The sequence below is a fragment of the Gobio gobio genome (assembly GCF_949357685.1).
Source record: "Gobio gobio genome assembly, chromosome: 17".
Classification (NCBI taxonomy): domain Eukaryota; kingdom Metazoa; phylum Chordata; class Actinopteri; order Cypriniformes; family Gobionidae; genus Gobio; species Gobio gobio.
In genome coordinates, this window is record NC_137110.1 from 3849548 (window position 1) to 3874152 (window position 24605).

The window sequence follows — 24605 nt, forward strand, 5'->3', positions numbered from 1 at the left end:
GACCTCCAGACGCGCGTCAATGCGTCTTTCCATTGACTTTACATTGAAATCACTCGCTCCAGACGCTCTTTTCGCATTTGGTGTGAACACAGCATTAAGCAATCATTGTTGATAAATCCTCAACAAAAATGTCCTCACCGCAATAATGGCAAAGAAGAGGAACTTCACAAACATAGAATAGTGTCAAGCAACGACGTTTAACAACAACTAATTTGCATCCCAAATGATTTGCACATCATTAAATTCATTGGTTGATGGTGCTCTTATGGTGATGTGGGTGCAGTCTATAGCCCTATTCTGTCATGTGACGGGTATGGGTGAAAGGAGCGAGGACTCAAGTGCAGGAGAATATGGGCTTTATTAATGACAAAAACCACCCACAAGGGGGAAAACTAGAACAAACCAACACAGAACTGCAAACACAAGGAGACTAAGGCCCTGTCCACACGAACGCGGGTATTTTCAAAACCGCAGCTTTTTCTAGGCGGTTTGGCTGTTCGTCCACACGCAAACGCAGTATCCGGTTACTGAAACCAGAAAACTCTGGCCAGGGTGGAGATTATTAGACACTCCGGTTGCAGCGTTGTCGTGTAGACGGTGAAACCAGAGATTTCGTCTTGTTAAGTCGAAGTGTGCGCCGTTCTCTCCTTTGTTTGACGTCAGATTGTGCGCCGTTATCTCTTTTGTTTACATGAGTCGAGTCTATTTAATAACTCTGCTAACAGCACTTATCACATACAGGGTTGCCAATTCATAGCCTGCTGTACATATAAGGATATGTACGTTATTAACATTTTAAAAATTTCACATTTAAAGAAATCTAGTGTTTGATCATATCTAAATATTTATTAAAATGCAAAACTGCAATACTTTTTTGAGCAACTAGATTAAGATACATGTATATTGATTAAAGAGCCATAAGGGAACCTGTGGATAATGGCATTACAAATGGAAATTATTCTTTTTCGAGCCACAAAATGACTCTAATTTGCCTCTTTGAATAAGAATTATCTTATTTAACCTTAATTACTATACTAACTGTAATGTAAATAATAAAAATATAAGAAGAAAAATATTTTAAGTGGTCATTAATGGACCATAATTATTGCACAAATAGTTTTTAGTACCAAAATATCTCAAAGTATTCACTAAATATTATTGAAATAAAATATAGAACATTTATTCAATTGAAAAATAGTTAAGGTGTATGGTCACATTTGACCATCAATGAGTATGAGTGTGAGCGATTAGTAAGGAATAATGAATTAATGCTGTCTTAAAAGCTGTAAAAGAATCAACACCATACATTTTTTTGGACATAAAAAAATGCATTTTAAAACTCTTTTGCTTAAAATTATATATTTTTTTATCTTACAAAAAAATTCTTATTTTTCTTATTTGTCATTTGCCCATATAGGCCTATATATATATACATTTTTTTAAAAAGTACCTATTTGTGTTTGTTTTTGATGCTGAACATTTACACCTAACAGGAACAGGTCATGCATTAAATCCTAAGAAAGCTCATTTCCTGCATTTAGTCGATTGATTTTTCCTCATGTGCAGTATTTATGAGGCATGTGCGTCTTTTAGGCTTGCTAAATTTCATTATGTTTTTTATTGGAGTTTTATCGTTGCTCCTAATGCGCTACTCTCAACCTCCAATTATGCCTCGTGTGTTTACTGAAACTGTATTCATGGAAAGTGTGTTTGTTTGAGCAGAAAGACAGGACGGCATTATTAGACGTAAGAACATGAGCAAACACGGCACAAACTGAACGGAGCACGCTGTGGATTGATTGCATCAGAGCAAACAGAGCTGGGAAATGGATTTTGAATACAGGGAAATCTTGTGTAAGATGGAGCAAAAATTAATTTAGCAGTGTCTGCTGTCATATGGTGTGTGCTTGGCTGTTTGTTCGCACGCTCATCTGAAACTGCCAATCTATAAGATACTCGTGATTTAATTAAGTCATCAAACTACCGTCTCAAACCTGTGTGACTTTATTCCCAAACACACAGAAGATGAGATGTTCTGGTTATGGTTGTACATTCAGAAAGAATATGCAACTATAGAAGAGTCCTATACCATTATTATATTATTATATATATATTTTAGTCAATAGGGTCGAAGCAACATTTGACCCTGTTGACTTTCTCCAGATCTCTGTATATTCTTCTAGAAGAAAGACAGTCATAGGAACAACATGAGGGTGGACAGAAGTAAACTATCCTTTTAAAGTCCCCATGAAATCAAAATGGACGTGTTCTGGCTTTTAGTATGAATATGTAAGCCTTACTGTTATCTATAAGCAAGTGTGCTCCAAAACAATGACAACATTCATATTTAGAAGATATACGCATTCAAAACTGTGAATCAACAATATAAATCAATGATTTTGGTGACGTCATATTTTCTGTCCAATCAAATGCTCTCTAGAATCTGAAGCCCCGCCCCCTACATTATAAAGCTGCGGCTGAAATCAATCACTCTTGACATATTTACTGTTTTCAACATGGCACATAGTGCACTATATAGGGGATAGGGAACGATCAGACAGTGCATTATATAGGGGATAGGGAACGATCAGACAGTGAATTATATAGGGGATAGGGAAAGACCAGACAGTGCACTATATAGGGGATAGGGAACGATCAGACAGTGAATTATATAGGGGATAGGGAAAGACCAGACAGTGCACTATATAGGGGATAGGGAACGATCAGACAGTGAATTATATAGGGGATAGGGAAAGACCAGACAGTGCACTATATAGGGGATAGGGAAAGACCAGACAGTGCACTATATAGGGGATAGGGAATGATCAGACAGTGCTCTATATAGGGGATAGGGAACGATCAGACAGTGAATTATATAGGGGATAGGGAAAGACCAGACAGTGCACTATATAGGGGATAGGGAACGATCAGACAGTGCACTATATAGGGGATAGGGAACGATCAGACAGTGCACTATATAGAAGATAGGGAACAATCAGACAGTGCACTATATAGAGGATAGGGAACGATCAGACAGTGCTCTATATAGGGGATAGGGAACGATCAGACAGTGCACTATATAGAGGATAGGGAACGATCAGACAGTGCATTATATAGGGGATAGGGAACGATCAGACAGTGAATTATATAGGGGATAGGGAAAGACCAGACAGTGCACTATATAGGGGATAGGGAACGATCAGACAGTGAATTATATAGGGGATAGGGAAAGACCAGACAGTGCACTATATAGGGGATAGGGAACGATCAGACAGTGAATTATATAGGGGATAGGGAAAGACCAGACAGTACACTATATAGGGGATAGGGAACGATCAGACAGTGAATTATATAGGGGATAGGGAAAGACCAGACAGTGCACTATATAGGGGATAGGGAATGATCAGACAGTGCTCTATATAGGGGATAGGGAACGATCAGACAGTGAATTATATAGGGGATAGGGAAAGACCAGACAGTGCACTATATAGGGGATAGGGAACGATCAGACAGTGCACTATATAGGGGATAGGGAACGATCAGACAGTGCACTATATAGAAGATAGGGAACAATCAGACAGTGCACTATATAGAGGATAGGGAACGATCAGACAGTGCTCTATATAGGGGATAGGGAACGATCAGACAGTGCACTATATAGAGGATAGGGAACGATCAGACAGTGCACTATATAGGGGATAGGGAACGATCAGACAGTGCACTATATAGAGGATAGGGAACGATCAGACAGTGCACTATATAGGGGATAGGGAACGATCAGACAGTGCACTATATAGGGGATAGGGAACGATCAGACAGTGTAAATATGCTTTCCATTGAGGCAAATGAAGTCTGGTTTCACAGCTCCGGTCCAGAGATACGATAGCACAGAGCGGAGCATGTGATGATCGAGTCAGCTCAGACCAGGAAACGTATTGGACCCGTTGGAATTCTGCACAGAATGATATTTTAAAGCGATATGGAGGAGATTAGGAAGAGAAACGGTTAGTTTAGGAGGAAACTGCAGCTTTACCGAACTCAATGTCTCTGGCTGAGCTGTTATATAAACTAAACGCTATTGGCTATAAGGGGCGGAGCTGTTCGATATATCCCGCCCTGTCTTCCTGTTTCAGTGGAAATTACATCAACACATTAAACACATTGTTTCAAGGCACTTCGGTGGGACTTAAAGTTGCAAAACACCAGTAAAACGAAGTAAATGGGCATACATTTTGTCTCTTTCATGTACACTTTTCAAAGCACAGAAGTCGTCTCTTTTCTCTCACACACACATTACACTCATTCAAATGACTTATGTAATTAAACAGATACAATTAGTACCATGTGCTTTATTTTTTACAGCCAGTGGCCCAGTGCCCATGGAGAAGGTGTGACCTTTAGGGCAGCATCTTCAGTTATCAAAAGCTGATTTAATTTCATCCACTTCCACCCCCCAAAAGTTTTGCACCCATGTCTGAGCATTGTTGGCTTTAAACGGTCTTTCAGCTGTAATAGTGCACGGCTAGCACTCTCCAGTGGCATTAAGACGGGATTGGCCTCCGAAACGAGGGTCAAAGTTTGTCTTGCAGTGTGTGTTGGGGTTTTCCATTTTTTCCGCGGGCACCTGGCACCACTTCAGCCTGATTACCGCGGTAAAAGAGACCCTCGACGGCCGCTCTGCTCCTGCAAGCACAAAGCGCTAACTACCTGTCTGCATGACAGCCAATCACCTCGCCGCGCAAAAGCAGACGCCAGTCTTCCGAAGACAACAGCTTTACGACCTCCATCAATCTCTCGGTCTGATTGTCAGGTGTAATGCGTTTTTAATTGCACGGGGAAAAGTGAAAATGGCTTCACTAGTGTTTTCTATATGTCAGCCTCTATCAGCAGTGGACAGATGCTGCGTTCAGCCGCTTATTTATTTATTTAGCTGTGGGTGACACACATCGCTCATTGTCTTCCACGCTCAGATTGAGCACCGTGCTAAAAATGGCTTGAGACAAAGCGTCCCTCCTCACCACGCGATCTGCAAGCGCTTGCACAAAGACGGACGAACGGCGTAATGTGTTTATCAGGGGCCCATGAGTCAGCCGGAGAATAAACGGCGGCCCTGCTTCTCGGACCAACTCAAGACAAGTCAAAGGAGCCTGATTGGGGATAGTGAGCTGGGAAAACAGGACCGTTGTTATGATGAGCTTGGCTTTTGTGAAGGATTTGAAAAGCTATGCTAAGGTGGCCAGATTTCTGAAATGGAAACTGGGGACATTTTCTATTTGAGTGCTCAAAATATCACCGAAATCTCATTTGATATTGTCTATTAATTAAAATATATTTTTGAATGTCTGTTTTTTTAGTTGTTGTGGGTTCCCTATATTATTATTAATGTTAGTAATGATTTAGTTTGATTATTAGGATTTTTGGTCTGGTTTTGATTAGGGCTGTCAAAAGATTAATCGCGATTAATCGCATCCAAAATAAAAGTTTGTGTTTACATAATATATGTGTGTGTGTACTCTGTTAATTATTATTTATATATATATATACACACACATGCATGTATATATTTAAGAAATATTTGCATGTATATACTAATGTATATGCATGTATATAACACCCATAGCCCACGAAACAAGGGCAGCCCCTACGGATGCGGTGTTTATGGAAGTAGTACATGTACAAATAACGTAAAATAAAAGGTATAACAGCTTCTCTTACCTTATGTGCCGTTTTTCTCCTCTGTTTCCCTCAAATAAGCAAGGAGTGAGCACTTTTGGCGGTAGAAATGATTGTAAATGAGCATAAGTGGTCCACCATACTTTGTTTATTCAATTCAATTCACATTTATTTGTATAGCGCTTTTCACAATACATATCGTTTCAAAGCAGCTTCACAGAAAATTACATTACAAAATTACATCTACATTACAATTTAAAGTGGTTTGTCCTGATCTGCCAGCGAGTTGATTTCGCCCTGCAGCTCAGTCTGGAAACCTGTACATTCATTTCTACTGCTTCTGTTACACTTTTGCGGGAACCAATCACAGACTGACTTATCCACCTGGCGCGCTATTGGTGGGTTTAACACGATGACGGATAGAGAAGCGATGGGTCGTTGCCCGTTGATCACGCCTCTTGTGGTCTGATTGGTTGAAGGACTATCCAATTGCGTACAGAGTCATTTGAATTATGCTCGTTGATCACGCCTCTTGTGCAGTAGAAAATACAGAGCAGACTCCCCAGACCAATGTTCAATCTTAAATTGAGCTTGGTCTGGTGATAGCCAGACAACACGTTAGGCATTTCAGAAGTGCACATATACAAAGCACACAGATTAGCTAACAATGTATTATTAAATCAATATAATAATTTAATTAAAGGGATAGTTCACCCAAAAATTTAAATTCTGTGATCATTTACTCACCCTCAAGTTGTTCCAAACCTGTAAGGGTTTCTTTTTTTTCTGCACACAAAAGATATTTTAAAGACTGTTTGTAACAAAGAAGATAGAGCAACCATTGACTACCACAGTATTTTTCGCCTATTATGGTAGTCAATAGTTGCTCTATCTGCTTTGTTACAAACGTTCTTCAAAATATCTTATTTTGTGTTCAGCGGAACAAAGAAACTCATACAGGTTTGGAACAACTTGAGGGTGAGTAAATGATGACAGAATTTTCATTTTTGGGTGAACTATCCCTTTAAGGCACAGAAATAAGTGAAATAAGAATACATGTTGTTAATGATTAGGGTATATAGAAATGAGCATGCACTCTAAAAAATGCTGGGTTAAAAATATGCCAAGTTGGGTTGAAAATGGACTAACCCAATAACTTGGGTTATTTTTAACCCAGCATTTTTTACATCTAGCTACCGCAATTCCTTGCGCTCAGGCAGTTTGGCGTGACTTTGCCTGGAACACTACAAAGTCGTGGTTTGAAGTCGTGACTTACCGGCTCAAAAACCTGCCTGGAACGACTGAAGTAAGCCTATTTTCAGGCGCTGTGTAATATCATTGCGCCGCTGCACTCATGGGGCGGCTCACAGCTCTTGATTATTACGCAGGAATGAGAGTATAGTTCCTGTCATATCGGCCTAGAAAATCACAACTTTTCATTTTCCGTCGGCCTTAGTACACGATGTAACTACACACATCACAACATGTAAATAGGAAAATGTTGGTGTTATTTTGTCACTTATTGAGCAGTCGGCTAGCTGGAGCCATTTACCTCCAGTCTTTGTGCTAAGCTAGGCTAGCTGGAGCCATTTACCTCCAGTCTTTGTGCTAAGCTAGGCTAGCGGTGTGTGCGTCAGACAGAGTTATGGTGTGTATGGACTTCTCTAACTCTGGGGGATACGGTGAATAAGATAAAGCCACAAAAAGTCGGCGTGTTCCTTTAATAATAAATTGAACTCTTTATTCAACCTTTCTTTTTTTTTAGTCCAAACGCTTTTCCACCCATTTTATAAAAGCAACTATGTCTTGCCTCTTATGCCTTTTTGTTTTATTTGAAATCGATTCAGTGTTAATATCAGCACTGACTATGTTTTCTGTCTGTTTAATAGGTACATCCAGGGAGCCTCTTCTCCAAAGGACATGATCATCATCGTGGACGTGTGAGTTGCCTCTCGTCCACACCGTAGCACACAAACACACTCTCATTAACACACACCGTCATCTGTGTTGAGAAATGTGTTGTTGAGCATGTGGTGCTCTACTGCCACCTGTTGGCTCAGAACAACATTACTCCATCCTATTAACCTTGTGCATCAATATCAAAATGCTACCGTGTTCCCTGAAATATGACTTAGAGGTTATATGCAATGAAAAATGGCATTGCTGTTGGCGACATCTCGGCTGCTGGTGGGAATTTAAAATGTCCTGATCTTATCTGACCTCTAAAACGCATAATCTAAAGAAATATTTTGCATCAACACGGATGCATTTATTGAAAGGTATTTATTGCATTTTTTGCAATGAAATGCATTATTGAAATAACCATTTTGTTGTTAAAGGATTAGTTCACTTTTAAATAAACTTTTGCTGATAATTTACTCATCCCCGTGTCATCCAAGATGTCCATGTCTTTCTTTCTGCAGTCGAAAAGAAATGAAGGTTTTTGATGAAAACATTCCAGGGGTTTCCTCCATATAATGGACTTCAATGGGCTCCAAATGGTTCAAGGTCCAAATGACAGTTTCAGTGCAGCTTCAAAGGGCTTTAAACCATACCAGACGATGAATAAGGGTCTTATCTAGCCAAAATAATCAGTTTCTGCGAGAAACCAAGCAGTATTTATGCTATTATTTTACCTCTTTCAGACGAACGTGATCATCTCTGAGCTCCGCCATAACTTCTGCAAAGTGAGGTCAAAATACAAGCCTGGTCATAGATGTATACGCAGATGCCTCATTAGCGTCTGCACGGATCAGTAGAATGAGGCATCTACGATCAATATATCTATGACCACACTCGTATTTTGACCTCACTTAGCGGAAGTTATGGCGGAGCTCAGAGATGATCACGCTCGTCTGATAAGAGGTAAAATAATAGCATAAATACTGCTCGGTTTCTCGCAGAAACTGATGGTTTGTCTAGATAAGACCCTTATTCATCGTCTGGTATGGTTTAAAGCCCTTTGAAGCTGCACTGAAACTGTCATTTGGACCTTGAACCGTTTGGAGCCCATTGAAGTCCATTATATGGAGAAAAATCCTGGAATGTTTTCATCAAAAACCTTCATTTCTTTTCTACTGAAGAAAGAAAGACATGGACATCTTGGATGACATGGGGTTGAGTAAATTACCAGCAAAAGTTTATCTAAAAGTGAACTAATCCTTTAAATGGCGTCTTGCGCATTGTGAATTATCAAGACCTTGTTATGAAATGTTTTATTTATCAGACGTTTCATTGGTAACACTGCTGCGTACTTTAACAAATAAGTGATTGCCTCAATCATAGAGCCATTATGTGCATAATCGTCAAAAAAATCATTAATACTCTTAAGTAAACCTCTCAAGAAAAAGTGCTTAATGGAGGTTAATTGTCGCTCGCTGGCAAGCGTCCACAACCTTAAATAGATACCGATATCCGATGAAAAAACACACCGATCGCAGCTGTCGCTTTGCCAAAGTAATCTCATGCCAATCAAAAGCAGCGTTTCTGACAATCTTAGACTAATCTCATTGTGACGACTGGAAGCATGAGACAATAGTGCTGTCACCGGGGTTTTTTTTCCAGCGTGCTCCGCTTTATTAAACCTTCTAACTCTGGAAGCCAAATTACACATGAACTCATGCTCTGTGATTGCTTTTTCAATAGCTGCTGTTGGCTATTAATAAATCCAATTTGCAGCATAGAATTCAAAATGTACTTTGTTTTTGAAGATCGACTGTCTTTTTAACGTGCCGTCTACAATTGACTTTTGATGGACGTGGACGAGGGAGACACTTAGCAACAGGTTCTGCTTGGCAACCGTGCCATTTTGAGACATCGTTTGTTTTACCGTTTACATTTCAGTGTGTGTGTGTGTTGTGTTCAATGCATGTGATGTGTTTGATGTGTGTTTGTAGGAGTGGCAGTGTCAGCGGACTGACCCTGAAGCTCATGAAAACCTCTGTTATTGAGATGCTGGACACACTTTCTGATGACGACTACGTAAACGTGGCTCGGGTAGGTGCACATGTTCACACACATTTGGAGTAATATTAATAAATATTGGCATAGGCCACATTGTGTGTATACACCGATCAGGCATAACATTATGACAGGTGAAGTGAATAACACTGATGATCTCTGTTAGTGGGTGGGATATATTAGGCAGCAAGTGAACATTTTGTCCTCAGAGTTGATGTGTTAGAAGCAGGAAAAATGGGCAAGCGCAAGGATTTGAGCGAGTTTGACAAGGGCCAGATTGTGACGGCTAGACGACTGGGTCAGAGCATCTCCAAAACTGCAGCTCTTGTGGGGTGTTCCCGGTCTGCAGTGGTCAGTCTCTATCAAAAGTGCTCAGAGGAAGGACCAGTGGAGAACTGGCCACAGGGTCATGGAGGAACAGTGGAGAACCGGCCACAGGGTCATGGAGGACCAGTGGAGAACTGGCCACAGGGTCATGGAGGACCAGTGGAGAACCGGCCACAGGGTCATGAAGGACCAGTGGAGAACTGGCCACAGGGTCATGGAGGACCAGTGGAGAACCGGCCACAGGGTCATGAAGGACCAGTGGAGAACCGGCCACAGGGTCATGAAGGACCAGTGGAGAACCGGCCACAGGATCATGAAGGACCAGTGGAGAACCGGCCACAGGGTCATGAAGGACCAGTGGAGAACCGGCCACAGGATCATGAAGAACCAGTGGAGAACCGGCCACAGGGTCATGAAGGACCAGTGGAGAACCGGCCACAGGGTCATGAAGGACCAGTGGAGAACCGGCCACAGGGTCATGAAGGACCAGTGGAGAACCGGCCACAGGGTCATGAAGGACCAGTGGAGAACCGGCCACAGGGTCATGAAGGACCAGTGGAGAACCGGCCACAGGGTCATGAAGGACCAGTGGAGAACCAGCCACAGGGTCATGAAGGACCAGTGGAGAACCAGCCACAGGGTCATGGAGGACCAGTGGAGAACCGGCCACAGGGTCATGAAGGACCAGTGGAGAACCGGCCACAGGGTCATGGGCGGCCACAAAGCACAAATGCTTCAGGAATGGTTTGAGGAGCACAATAATGAGTTTGAGGTGTTGACTTGGCCTCCAAATTCCCCAGATCTCAATCCATTCGAGCATCTGTGGGATGAGCTGAACAAACAAGTCCGATCCATGGAGGCCCCACCTCACAACTTACAGGACTTAAAGGGTCTGCTGCTAACATCTTGGTGCCAGATACCACAGCATAGCTTCAGGGGTCTAGTGGAGTCCATGCCTCGACGGGTCAGGGCTGTTTTGGCAGCAAAAGGGGGAGCAACACAATATTAGAAAATCATAATGTTATGCCTTATCTGTGTATATTAAATATATATGTAGGTAAACGCCATTTGTCAACACAGTTAAAGTGAGGTTGTTTATACGGTATATTGCTTGATTAGTGAGAATATGCAGCTATTATTCACAGTAAATACATTTGAGAAAAGCATTAATATTCCATCCTGTGAATCCTCCGTGATTTTGAACCTCTATGAAAATGTGAATGCAGAACGCACAAACATTTAATCTACAGAGAGTTCATTTATTGCGAGCGCACAATAGCAGCCCACAAACACAACCCACGCAAGTATACATACACACACACACACATAATAAAACATTAGTGTTTTGGAGGCCCACGGCAGTAATCCGGGCTGATCCGTGGCTCTTAGTGTGTGTTTCTTAATCCTGGCTCTGAGAGCACAAAATGAGCATCATAATCTGAGCCGCAACACGGCTCATTCTACAGCCTGGTGAAGAAAAGCAGTCTAAGACCACATTAGGGTCGCTGTGTGTGTTTACTGCTGTTTACCTCCAGACGCTTAACGGTAACACGACAACAAGACTGACCCTACTGACTTTCTTAGGTGTCCTACTATGCCTTCTATCGTGTTCATCTTTCTTTAGTGTGTAATGTTGCTCGTTGAGCCTGAAAAAGCTCTGCAAAGTTATTTTTTATATCAGTGTTTTTAAACATTGAGTTTTCTTCCGGCAAAGAAAACATCACAATATTCCTCATTTAAATAATTAATACGCAGAATAAAGCGGGCGGGGCCTGGTTGAGTTAGTTAGTAGTTTGTTGAAACCATAGATATACATAATAAAGGCTAGATGTCTTACGGCGGAGTCTCTAACGTCATCACCGGCGGCCATCTTGTCACAGGCACCTGATGATCTGAACACAAATACTCTTATCTCACTGAAATCTTGACGGATTTACAAATGGTTTAGTTTCTTACAAACGTTATTAATGTGGCTATAATTATGGATGCTTGAACAAATTATGAATAATTTTTCATAAGTATGCAGTGTCATAACTACATCTCTGACGTTTATAACAAACCAAACCGTTTGAAAATCGGTAGAAAATTGAGCAAGTTATGGTAAATATTATAGCTTATAGAAAATGAAGAACCAAGAACGCACATCAGCTGAGTTTTAATCTTTTACGTTTTTATTTAATCTATGAAGCCACAAGCTGTATCGTTATATATTAGGCTAAAATATAGGTTATATTATAATGATAGCTTAAATTGTTGTAAATGACCAAGCCTGACAGTGTCACTGCTAAATACCCATTATATTCAACTACAGATGCTGGATCCATAGAGACAGAGCGAAACGCGTCATAATCTGAAGACCACGCCCACCGATCAAACGCTCTCCATTGACTTTGTATTGCGTGAAGCTGCCTCCTTGTCATTTCTGACTTATAACAAAAAACAGAACAATGTCTAAAAGCGGATATGTGACAAAGTGTACAGCAAACAAGCTAAAACTTAACGATTCGATCCGATTCTGATTCTGGGAGTAACGATCCGATTCCCGAAACGATTCTTAACATACATTTTTGGTAACTAATTATCCTGCTGTTCAAATACATGAACTTTACATTTGAACCAAAATTGGAGCTAATATGTGTTTTGTTTTTAGTTAGAATATCTGTTTGACAGTATTGCCATTTTAAAAATGATTATGAAGATTTCTTTCAATACTTTTATTTTATTATATTTTTATTGTATGCATTAACTTAAATGCATGACTGTTTCGCCAAACATTCTTACATATTCGGGTCTTCAGCGACACGGATCTATATCTAACATGGATAGATCTATACCTGTCGCGATAATATATAAAACTCCTGATATTAGAGCAACAAATACAGAAGAATAAAATAAAACATATTTCGTTACCTTTTGGAGCTTGGAAGGGTTCAGTTTGAGCAGATGTTTTATACCATCACCACTATCCTCGTCAGAACTCATTTCCCGGTACATTCTGCATCTGGATAAATTGCTGAGGCATTTCTAGTTTTGCAGATTATATATATATTATTGTTTCGTTTTCTGTCTGAGATCACTATGAGTGAAACGTCACTTCATTATTGCGTATCAGACATTGCCACCTTGTGGAATAAAGGTGAATTGCACTTATTTCGTCATTATAGATTAATTTATTATTGTGCAGGGGAAAAAATACGTACAATCTACACACCTCGGGTCATTATCGACCCTATACAATTTTGACAAAAAACTAGTGGAAAAACAGGCATTCAATTATAACTGTATTATTTTTTTCTTGTTATATTGTTTAAAATGGATTGATTGAGGAATACTAAGAAGGTTGATGTCTAACTTTAAAAAATGAATGAGGAGGAGGGTTGTGACTGACGTCTCGGGTCACTAAAGACCCAGGAATGCATTTAAGGTTTAAATAATCTTTTAAAATTACCGGTAAAAAAACACCTTAGTATCGATATTTTTATTTGAATATCGATACTTTTCGATACTCACATCAGCATCGATATATCGATACGACCATCCCTACAGACTGGAATGAGAGGAGCTGCAACAATGGAGAATATGAGAAAATAATCAGCATTCAAGCATGAAAACCTGCTCTAGTAGAGCCCAAAAACAATAGCAACCGAGTGCCGAGTTTTGCCACTGCAAGCACCACTCGCATTTTCCTCAGGAAATGTACATTCTGGCAATTGCAATAGCAACTGATGCGTTCAAGGTTCAAAAATGGATGCAAAAGCACCATAAAAGTAGTCCATAATAGTTCCTTCCATGGAGATGTGGGATCATTGAGTCAGTGAGTCGAACTCAAGAACTGAATCAGTCTGACATTGGTACATCAAGAGCCCTATTTTAACGATCTGAAACGCAAGTGTCAAAGCGCGAAGCGCAAGTAACTTTGTGGGCGGGTCTCGGCGCTGTTGCTATTTTCCCGGCGGGATAAATGGCTCTTGCGCCCGGCGCAAATCTAAAATGGGTTGGTCTGAAGTAGCTTCATTATTCATAGGTGTGGTTTGGGCGTAACGTGAATAAACCAATCCGAGCGTCATCCAACATTCCCTTTAAAAGCAGGTGCGCAAGTTCCATTATGGATTGCTATTATTATGGTGTATTTACCAGGCGCACGCCAGGAGCGGTTCACAGCCGAGGAGACTGATGTTCTTTTAAGAGCAGTGAAAGACAGAGAAGTGAAGTTGTAATGTTGTACATTATGGTAAAGGTGATTTCACAGTCGTTTTTTTTCAGTCTTTCAGTTTTTTCAGTTTTTCAGTCGATTTTTTTTCCTGGTTCTTGACGGACAAACCAATTTGTCAGATGTCCTTATATATACATATATGTCTTGCCACTATTGGGCAAACAGGTCTTATCCTTAATTATTACAATTAGCCTGAATCATTTGTAAGCTAGATTTATGCCTATTTTTTCACATCTTCGTGGCACACCACAATGATTTCCGTCATCTCATGTGTTAATATTTTTTTAGTGTAACAATTTATGATTTGCAAAAATAACTGTTGCATCTGTGTAGATTACATGAGCAAAGTGTATGCGCGTTGTGCACGCTATACATTATGGTCAAGCATGCGCCCTTAAAATAGCATAATGAACAACGCGCAACGCGCCACTGACTTTAGACTAGGTTTTTTCTGGTCAGTGGCGCAATTGTTTAATGGAACAGCAAAATAGCACCAGGGATTGTTTGCGCCGGAACACGCCTCCTTTTTTGCGCTGAACCGCCCAGGGAGCGCAAGTTCATTCACTAGTTTAGCGACGTTCTTCTGTGGAGGGAAAAGCGCGCTTTGCGCGGGTACAAAATAGGAATGACACATGCGTCGGTGTACAAAGTCAATTGCGCTGGGTGCAAGATAGGGCCCCAAGTCTCAGTTTGCTCTCTCTTAAATCCTATCTCTATAGAGGAAGAGTTATTGAAATGTTAAAGGGATTTTTCTCTCCTATAGGCAGGGATATTTCTCATTTCTTTTTTGTTTGCATTGGCATTTTTTTCCTCTGCACCTGCGGTGTGGAACCTTATAATCAAGACATCCGGATGTACCTCAGATTTTCACAGCTGTTCTTCCTCTCGCACACACACACACACACACACACACACACACACACACACACACACACACACACACACACACACACACACACACATGAATGCTTTATGCTGAGGGGTGTGCATTCTCTAAGTAAAGCTGTACTGAGACTGTCATGATGTTATTTGCATCAGTCAGTTGTATTAGTGCAAGTCTTAAACTGTAGCACCTAACATGTCCTGCACCATTTGTGCAGTTTCCTAATCAGTACACTGTAAAAAATTATCGTGATTTTAACGGTAAAAGACTGTAAAAATGCTACAGTTAAAAACATTAACTGGTTAACAGAAAGTTTCCGTGCTTCCGGTGAATAACTGTAATAGATCTAACCTTACATTTAATGTTTTACAGTAAAATATCGTTACATTTACAGTATTTGGAAGTGAAAAAGAACAAGTCATTCTGTAATTAACGGTGAAAAACTGTAAATTAACATTCCCAGAATTCTTCTTTGTAGAAATAAGTTTTCTTAGTTTTTTCTAATCAGTTTTGTACATTAGAGTTTTATGTTACATTTAATGATGATAAATTGAAAAATGTTTATTGCATTTTTTAAATTTCGTGTGTTAACTTCTATATATTAGTATTGTCCTCCTAAAAGCTTTGATTAATCATGTGACTCTCATCTCCACTGTGATTGGTGGTTGTCAGTATATATCAAAGGTACATCACAGATATTAGTATTTCAATAGGTTGGTAATTTAACGTTATTACAGTTAATGTAATAAGGTTATTTACTGTAAATTTAACTTAAATTTGTAAAACCGAAAATGTTGGTACCAAATTTTTTACGTTTAAGTTCTGGCAACTTCAGCTTCCGTTTTTTTACCGTACATTTTCAGGGATTTTTTTACATCTGTGTATCTTTGTCCTTTTTTTTTTACATTACACATACTTTAAACAAGGTCAATTTATTCGTCAAGCAAAATTGCATGAGATATTTAGACTTTTTTCTTGTTTTAAAGGAACATACCCCTTTTTTGAAAATGGGCTAATTTTCCGACTCCCCTAGAGTTAAACAGTTGAGTTTTACCGTTTTCGAATCCATTCAGCCGATCTCCGGGTCTGGCGGTAGCACTTTTAGCATAGCTTAGCATAGATCATTGAATCTGATTAGACCGTTAGCATCTCGCTCAAAAAAATGACCAAAGAGTTTGGATATTTTTCCTATTTAAAACTTGACTCTTCTGTAGTTACATCGTGAACTAAGACCGATGGAAAATGAAAAGTTGTGATATTCTAGGACGATATGGCTAGGAACTATACTCTTTGGTCATTTTTGAGCGAGATGCTAATGGTCTAATCAGATTCAATGATCTATGCTAAGCTGTGCTAAAAGTGCTACCGCCAGACCCAGAGATCGGCTGAAAACTCAACTGTTTAACTCTAGGGGAGTCGGAAAATTAGCCTTTTTTATGTTTCTTTGAGCATGACTAATTAAGTGAGATCTCTTTAAAACAATAATAAACAGTAAATAAACACATTTCCAATGAGGTTAGAAAAGTACACACTATATTTTGTCATAGTTTTCAGTCAGGTGACTGTCGCGGAGCCTTGGAGGGCAAAACCGCCACAGAACTGCAGCACAAGCCTGTCAAATTTCCATCTTAAAACAAAGAATATGTGAACAAGATGCACATACAGCACCTGCCATGGTATTTCAATCACTAAAAACAACGGTACGTTCTAAAACATTTAACGTGAAAAACACTTTAGGGTGGGTTGCACCATTAAAGGAACACTCCACTTTTTTTGAAAATAGGCTCATTTTACAAGTCCCCTAGAGTTAAACAGTTGAGTTTTACCGTTTTTGAATCCATTCAGCCGATCTTTGTATCTGGCGGTAGCACTTTTAGCATAGCTTAGCATACATCATTGATTCTGATCAGTCCATTAGCATCTCATTCAAAAAATGACCAAAGACACTTTCAATATTTTTCCTATTTAAAACTTGACTCTTCTACAGTTACATCGTGTGCTAAGACCAACTGAAAATGAAAAGTTGCGATTTTCTACACCGATATGGTTAGGAACTACTTTCTCATTCCTGCGTAATAGTCGCGGATCTTCGCGGCCGTACCATGGCTGCAGCGGCGCAATGATATTACAGCGCCTGAAAGTAGCCCAGCTAGGTAACTTTCAATGTGACCGGCACTAAGTTCGAGTAGTTGCAGAGAAAGTTTCAGGCTTGCAGCCGACAAATTGTGTAGTGGATTTAGCTGTGATTAGCCATGGTTGTGTGTGTTGTAAAGGGCTGTGATAGTAAGTCGAAGGTGTAACTACCACCATGTTTCACAGAATACCAACCAATCATTGCGCCGCTGCAGCTACGGTACGGCCGCGAAGATCCGCGACTATTACGCAGGAATGAGAAAGTAGTTCCTAGCCATATAGGTGTAGAAAATCACAACTTTTCATTTTCAGTTGGTCTTAGCACACGATGTAACTGTAGAAGAGTCAAGTTTTAAATAGGAAAAATATTGAAAGTGTCTTTGGTCATTTTTTGAATGAGATGCTAATGGACTGATCAGAATCAATGTTGTATGCTAAGCTATGCTAAAAGTGCTACCGCCAGATACAAAGATCGGCTGAATGGATTCAAAAACGGTAAAACTCAACTATTTAACTCTAGGGGACTTGTAAAATGAGAATATTTTAAAAAAAAAAGTGGAGTGTTCCTTTAAGGTTTCAATTAAGCAAAGTTTAACACTAATCTAGGATTTGTTGATATGAGTTTTATTTTAAATCGAGTTGATGCACCACTGTAAAACCGTTATTATAGAGCTGATCAAGCAGCAGACGGAGGGTGAACCGACGCCAGGCTAAAGAATCCTTATTTGTGCAACCTATCCTTAAAGTGCCGTAATGTACTAAAACAGTGATATTACAAGATCAAATTCAGTTTACACCTTTTTTATCATGCATACTATACACAGGCGAGCAGATGAGCCCAGAATATGAACGCATGGCGTTTTGTTTATAATGTGTTTCGATGGAGAAAATGCTTAACGGGAAACCTTGTGTTGCACTAATATTCTGTGTTCATCTGCTTTCCTGTATATAAAGTGTGCATCTTCAATAAGGTGTATATTGATTTAGGTCTTTTAATGTCTTACTGCATCACTGACTAAAAACCTGGTAGTCAAAAATGACTGGTGGGCAACGGAAGAAAGCCTTGTTTTCCTATAAGCGTGTGGCGTCACGTGAAAACTGGTGTGATCCTCAAGAAAACGCAAACACCCCGTCAACCACTCGCAGTGTGTTTTGCATGGTCAAAAAAACCCATTTGAGCAGTATTAAACCATCCAGATGATTAGTGTTGTGAAATAGATTTTAAATAGATTTCAAGTTTCATCGAGTTGATTCATCTGCAGTGGAAGCAAATTATGAATTGCGAGAGAAATCAATCAGGTGTAAGTGACTCCATTAGTGAGTGTTAACAGCAGAAATGATGATCTAATGGAGATGAATAATGACGCTTTTAATGGACTTGCTAAAGCAGCTGCTGTCTGTCTCTCTGTCTGTCAGTTCAATGAGAAAGCGTACGCCGTGGTGCCGTGCTTCACCACGCTGGTCCAAGCAAACATAAAGAACAAGAAGATCTTCAAAGAGGCTGTGATGAACATGCAAGCCAAGGGGACGACAGACTACAAGACCGGCTTTCAGTTTGCCTTTGACCAGCTGTTAAACGTAAGACACACACACACACACACACATCATGATGTTTACTTATGTACATGAAAACGCGCTGTTTTCAAGTTTTTAAATAGTGTTAATGACTGCAGACTAACTCTGAAGTTTTCCCTTATCATGTGCATGTATATACAAGTCTCTTATACTCACCAAGGCTGCATTTATTTCATTTCATAAATACAGTAATATTGTGAAATATTTTTACATTTGACAAGAACTCTTTCCTGTTTGAATATATGTTAAAATATCATTTATTTCTGTGATCAAAGCTGAATTTTCATCATTACTCCAGTCTTCAGTGTCACATGATCCTTCAGAAATCATTCTAATATGAGGATTTATGATTGTTATCAATGTTGAAAACAGTCGTGCTGCTAAATATTTTTGTGATAAAATCATGAAACATCATTATTTGATGAATAGACAGTTCAAAATAACGCCATTTATTTGAAATAAGACATTTTTGTAACATTATAAATGTTAATCTTTTATTAAAGTGACATGACGTGAAGGCCCATACTCGGAATTTGTCCTCTGCATTTAACACAAGTTAGTGCACGTGGGATTATGCATAGTTTTACTCACTCCCGCCAATTTTGTGCTCACACTTAAAGTGTGCACACATAAATCCACCTTGAGTTAGTTTTCGCTGCTTAAACAGTCAAACACACAAAATAATGTCAAAATGCCAAGGTCTTGGCGAGTATTCACGTAAATGCAGTCAGTTCTGTTTGAAGTGAACGTAAACAGTTGAGAAAGAAAACGCATGTGTAACCGTGTAATGGATCTGTGCATCAGGTCTTAAAGTGACAGCAGCCTAATATTCCTGCTGACAAATTATGAGATTATATTTTAAATATCTATATGGCAGTTTTTACTCATTGTATCAATGTCAACATTGTGGCCAGTGAAAGTACTGAGTGACTAGTAACTTTGGAAACAAATCCACACAAGCCACAGTGACTAGTGAGCAAAAAAGTTAATGTTAAGCCCTAAATACACTTTATTGCCAAAAGTAATGTGACGCCTGCCTTTACATGCACATGAACTTTAATGCCATCCCATTGTTAATCCGTAGGGTTTAAAATGGAGTCGGCCCATCCTTTGCAGTTCTAACAGCTTCAGCTCTTCTGGGAAGGCTTTCCTCAAGGTTTAGGAGTGTGTTTATGGGAAATTTTCTAGAAGCTCATTTGTGAGGTCAGGCACTGATGTTGGACGAAAAGGCCTGGCTCTCAGTCTCCGCTCTAATTCATCCCAAAGCTGTTCTATTGGGTTGAGGTCAGGACTCTGTGCAGGCCAGTCCAGTTCCTCCACACCAAACTCGCTCATCCATGTCTTTATGGAGACGCTTTGGTCACTGGTCAGTCATGCTGGGACAGGAGCTCATCCCCAAACGGTTTCTCACAAAGTTGGGAGCATGAAATTGTCCAAAATGTCTTGGCGAAGCATTAAGAGTTCCTTTCACTGGAACTAAGGGGCCAACCCCTGAAAAACAACCCCCACACCAAACTTTACACTTGGCACAATGCAGTCAGGCAAGTCCCGTTCTCCTGGCAACCGCCAAACCCAGACTCGTCCATGGGATTGTCAGACAGAGAATTGTGATTGGTCACTCAGAGAACACGTCTCCACTGTTCTAGAGTCCATTGGCGGCACGCTTTACCCCACTGCATCCCACGCTTTGCATTGCACTTGGTGATGTAAGGCTTGGATGAGCTGCTCGGCCATGGAAACCCATTCCCTGAAGCTCTACACACTGTTCTTGAGCTCATCTGAAGGCCACAGAAGTTTGCAGGTCTGGAGCTCTTGACTCTGCAGAAAGTTGGCGACTTCTGTGACCCTCAGCATGCGCTGACCCCGCTCTGTGATTTCACTTCGTGGCTGAGTTGCTGTTGTTCCCAATCGCTTCCACTTCCCAAACACCACTAACATTTCCATTTCCATTTCCATCGTTCCCAAACACCACTAACAGTTGAGCGTGGAATATTTAGTAGTGAGGAAATTTCACGAATGGACTTTTTGCACAGGTTCTCTGAGCTCCAGAGAGCGGCCCATTCTCTCACTAATGTTTATAGAAGCGTCTGCATAGTGCTTGATTTATACACCTGTGGCCATGAAGGGATTGAACACCTGAATTCAATGATTTGGAGGGGCGTCCCAATACTTTTGGCAATATAGTATTATATGCATATGAGAAAACTATTTTTTTTAGTTGATACCTCAAGAAAGCAACTCAAATGTAAAATGTAACATTTTTTAACTATAAAATAAAAACATATATTTTAGCTATGCATTATTTTGCCATGAGGAGATCCTTGGATATCCCCAGGGAGAGTTTTTTATTCTGGATTTAGCCGGATTTGGTTACATTGATGCTAATGCCAAAACATCCTCTTACCAACTCAGCGGAAAATTGTATTGCTTTTTCAAAGCTTCTGATATTTAACAGACTTCTCAGTTATATTTAATTTAAGTGTCAGCCTTTTCTCATATTTATATCCTAGAAATTCCTTGAACATACAGAAATGAGTCCAAAGCTTACATTCAGACATCTTGCTGCAAGAATCTTCTGACTTTTCTAGATTGACTGATGATAAATATGGCCATGCTGTGGCTTCATCACACACGTTTCTGCTCTACCAGATCGTGATGGTGTGATTGATGAGACGGGCCGAATGCACAGACAAATCTGTCTTCTCTTCCGACCGAAGAAAGCCGTTCTCTCTGACGTTCTCTTTCACCACCTCTGCTGTCGTTCTCAGATCCACAACCACCGAGGCATTTTAATTTCTGCCTGCTGACTCCTGATAGGCCGAGACGAAAGCGCTGTAAATTTGTAATTGCGGCAGTATTATTTATCTTTATTAGAATCTTGTCAGAGTGATGTGGCGTAGGCCGAATGTCAATGACAGCTGTGATTGGACGGGATAGTGAGAGGGGACTTTTGGCTAACTCGTCAGAGATAGGACAGTCGCGGCAGCTGGCACAAAAGCAGACATATGATTAGAGGAACAGACGTGCCTGCACACACACACACACACACACGCTCACGGTTAAGTGCTCGGACACATGCGCGGGTACTCCGCCAAACGGGACACTTTTATATCCAAGGTCATTTGTGTTCAAGCATGCGTCGTTCAAAGGCTTCTGTGCAAGTATGTCGAAAGCATGTAATGCTTTTCATTAATAAATGATGCATTTCAAGGATGTAGAGTAAAAGCACAAGGGTTTTCCAATTGGGACACTTTAGTTATAGCAGTGAAAGTGTAAGCTGCTAAACATTTAGGGCCCTGTTATACACCCACCGTAATGTGGCGCCAAGCAAGTCTGCTAGTTTGAGCCGGACGCAGTTCTCATGTTCTCGTCCAGCTCCACGTTGTTTAAATATCAAATGCACTGGCGCATCTGCTCACCCATGGGCTTCTGGTCTGCATTGTTGGAGCGTTGCTATTGTGAGGAACTGAAAACCACTGACCATTGACCAACACACACCTGCTCTAAAGTCAATAGCGCAGTATTTGTGTGTTATTTAAAGGGTGTGTTAGTAATATGAGCCTATAGGCGGTGCACAACACGCGTAATAAAATATTATTATTGTGTACATCAGTGTTGGGCACGTTACTTTAAAAAAGTAATTAGTTACTAGTTACTTCTTACAAATAGTAACTGAGTTACATCATTATAAAAGTAATTACCAGGGAAAGTAACTACTGTTACTTTTTTCTTCTTCAAATGTTCAAATATGTCAAATAACTTGGATGCCCCCAATATTAAATATGTTAAATGAATTAATTGGACACTAAATGGAATAAATTATTATTATAAAACATTGTACATTAATGTACACTATTGTAATGTTGCTGTGGGACAATTTGAGAGACACCTATCAAATTCAATACATTATTGTAAATATTATCAGTAGGTCTACTATAGTGTAAATATTATCAGTAGACCTACTATAGTGTAAATATTATCAGTAGGTCTACTATAGTGTAAATATTATCAGTAGGTCTACTATAGTGTAAATATTATCAGTAGACCTACTATAGTGTAAATTAGGGATTCCACAATACTCAATATAATATTGAACCGTTCGGTACGGCATTCACGGTTCAATACGCGCTTGTGAATTGCGTTTTTTCCGGTTTGGCATTTAATTAATTCTTTTTCTACAAATTCTATAATTTGCCTCCATCCCAATACTCAACAACGCGACATACATTCACATCACAGGTTAGTGGTGGAGTTATACTCACGGAACACTAGAGTTATTCACAATCACCAAAGTTCATTATTTGCATGCGTTTTACAGCCTTGCCGGTTAACGTTAAACATGCGCTTTTCTGAGTGCGCGCTCTAAACGCCTGTCAAACACGCAATTACTGGACTAAGTAGTCGTCTTACTTCACTAATACTGTCAAATACACACAAGGTTTACATAAACACAGTCGGTTATGTCTAAAGTCAAAGTAAAATCGCGCATGTCTTTATTTTAGATGCACACAAAAGAGCTTAATTCACTTTTTTTGTTTGTTTTTTAAAAACATCTATATAGTTTTTGTAACTTTGTATTTCTGTTTTAGTTAGTAGGCCATATCAGGTTAAGCTAAAGCTTCAAATTAGTTAGTTTATTTATTTTTTTTATTTCAGTTAACATTTATTTAATTTCAAGAAATGAAGATTTTTTTTATGGTTTTAGTGAACTATTATAAGCCTGACACTTTATTGAATATGTGTCAAATACTGGTCTTTCCTCCTGACTATGAATTAGATACAGTTTATTGTGTAACAAAAAAAATGAATATATAATGCATGACTTTTAATGATAAACAAGCTCGAAATACACTTATTTTGGAATGCGCCTTACTATTGCAGTTGCAGGAGCTCATTCAAGTTCAGATGAGGGAGATAAAAATATGCGTTGTTACAACCGTCTAAAACATATTACTATATAAACATCGTAAATTAAACACTGTCATTATTCATCAGCATTAGTTCATAAACAATTGTCTGGCATAAATGTGTGTTATTGATAGATTGAGCCGCTCTGGAGCTGGATTGGGGGTGTGTGAGCCTGTAGGCCGTGTGTTTTCCAGCCGTTAGATAAGTTCATATCAAATGTGCATCTGTTACACAGGACATCAGTTCTGACTGGATCTCTTCCCTAATCGTCCCTCACTAACATTTTCAACTCGTTTTTATTTGTTGACGAAAATGACAGTTGATTTTCGTCATAGTTTTTGTCATTAAACACTAGTTTTTATTTAGTTATAGTCTCGTTTTCGTCAGTGAAAAAAGGTCGTTGACGGAAATTATTCATCAACGAAATTAACACTAAGCACCTGCACCAGGTGCATTTTTGGCGTAAGATAACACCCATCATACCCGGTTTAAAACACCACCGCTCGGTCCTGTGAGCCGCACACTCACTCTGTTTCTGTTCCTCACAGGAGACCAGCGCTCCCAGAGCAAACTGCAATAAGATGATCATGATGTTCACCGACGGCGGGGAGGACCGCGCGCAGGACATCTTTGAGAAGTACAACTGGCCAAACAAAACAGTGAGTCGAGGCGATCCAAAACATTCTGGTGCTTCATTCTGGTTCCATCCAGTGACGAGTCGTTTTTCTGTTCTCCCTAAAACTTGGAGATTTTGGACCAATGGGATAACATCAAAGCTATGACATCATATACCCAATGTCATTCCGATGTAAAACTAGCATTCTAGCGGAATATTTCAAAATGATAAAACAATACATATGCTGTTAAATGACGTCAATGGAGGGGCTACTCTGTATTGTAGATGTGTCACATGACCTAATGAACCATCTTCCA

At 39.8% G+C, this 24605-nt stretch overlaps 1 protein-coding gene across 3 annotated transcripts in view; it reads left to right on the forward strand.

The window, feature by feature from the left end:
* Positions 1 to 24605, forward strand: part of cacna2d2a (calcium channel, voltage-dependent, alpha 2/delta subunit 2a) — a 399611-nt gene that overhangs the window by 314018 nt on the left and 60988 nt on the right. For all 3 annotated transcript variants that reach the window (XM_079841618.1, XM_079841619.1, XM_079841620.1), the window contains 4 exons: positions 7563 to 7613; positions 9570 to 9669; positions 18606 to 18767; positions 24221 to 24331. In XM_079841618.1, the coding sequence (XP_079697744.1) occupies positions 7563 to 7613; positions 9570 to 9669; positions 18606 to 18767; positions 24221 to 24331 (424 nt within the window). The remainder of the gene's footprint in view (positions 1 to 7562; positions 7614 to 9569; positions 9670 to 18605; positions 18768 to 24220; positions 24332 to 24605) is intronic.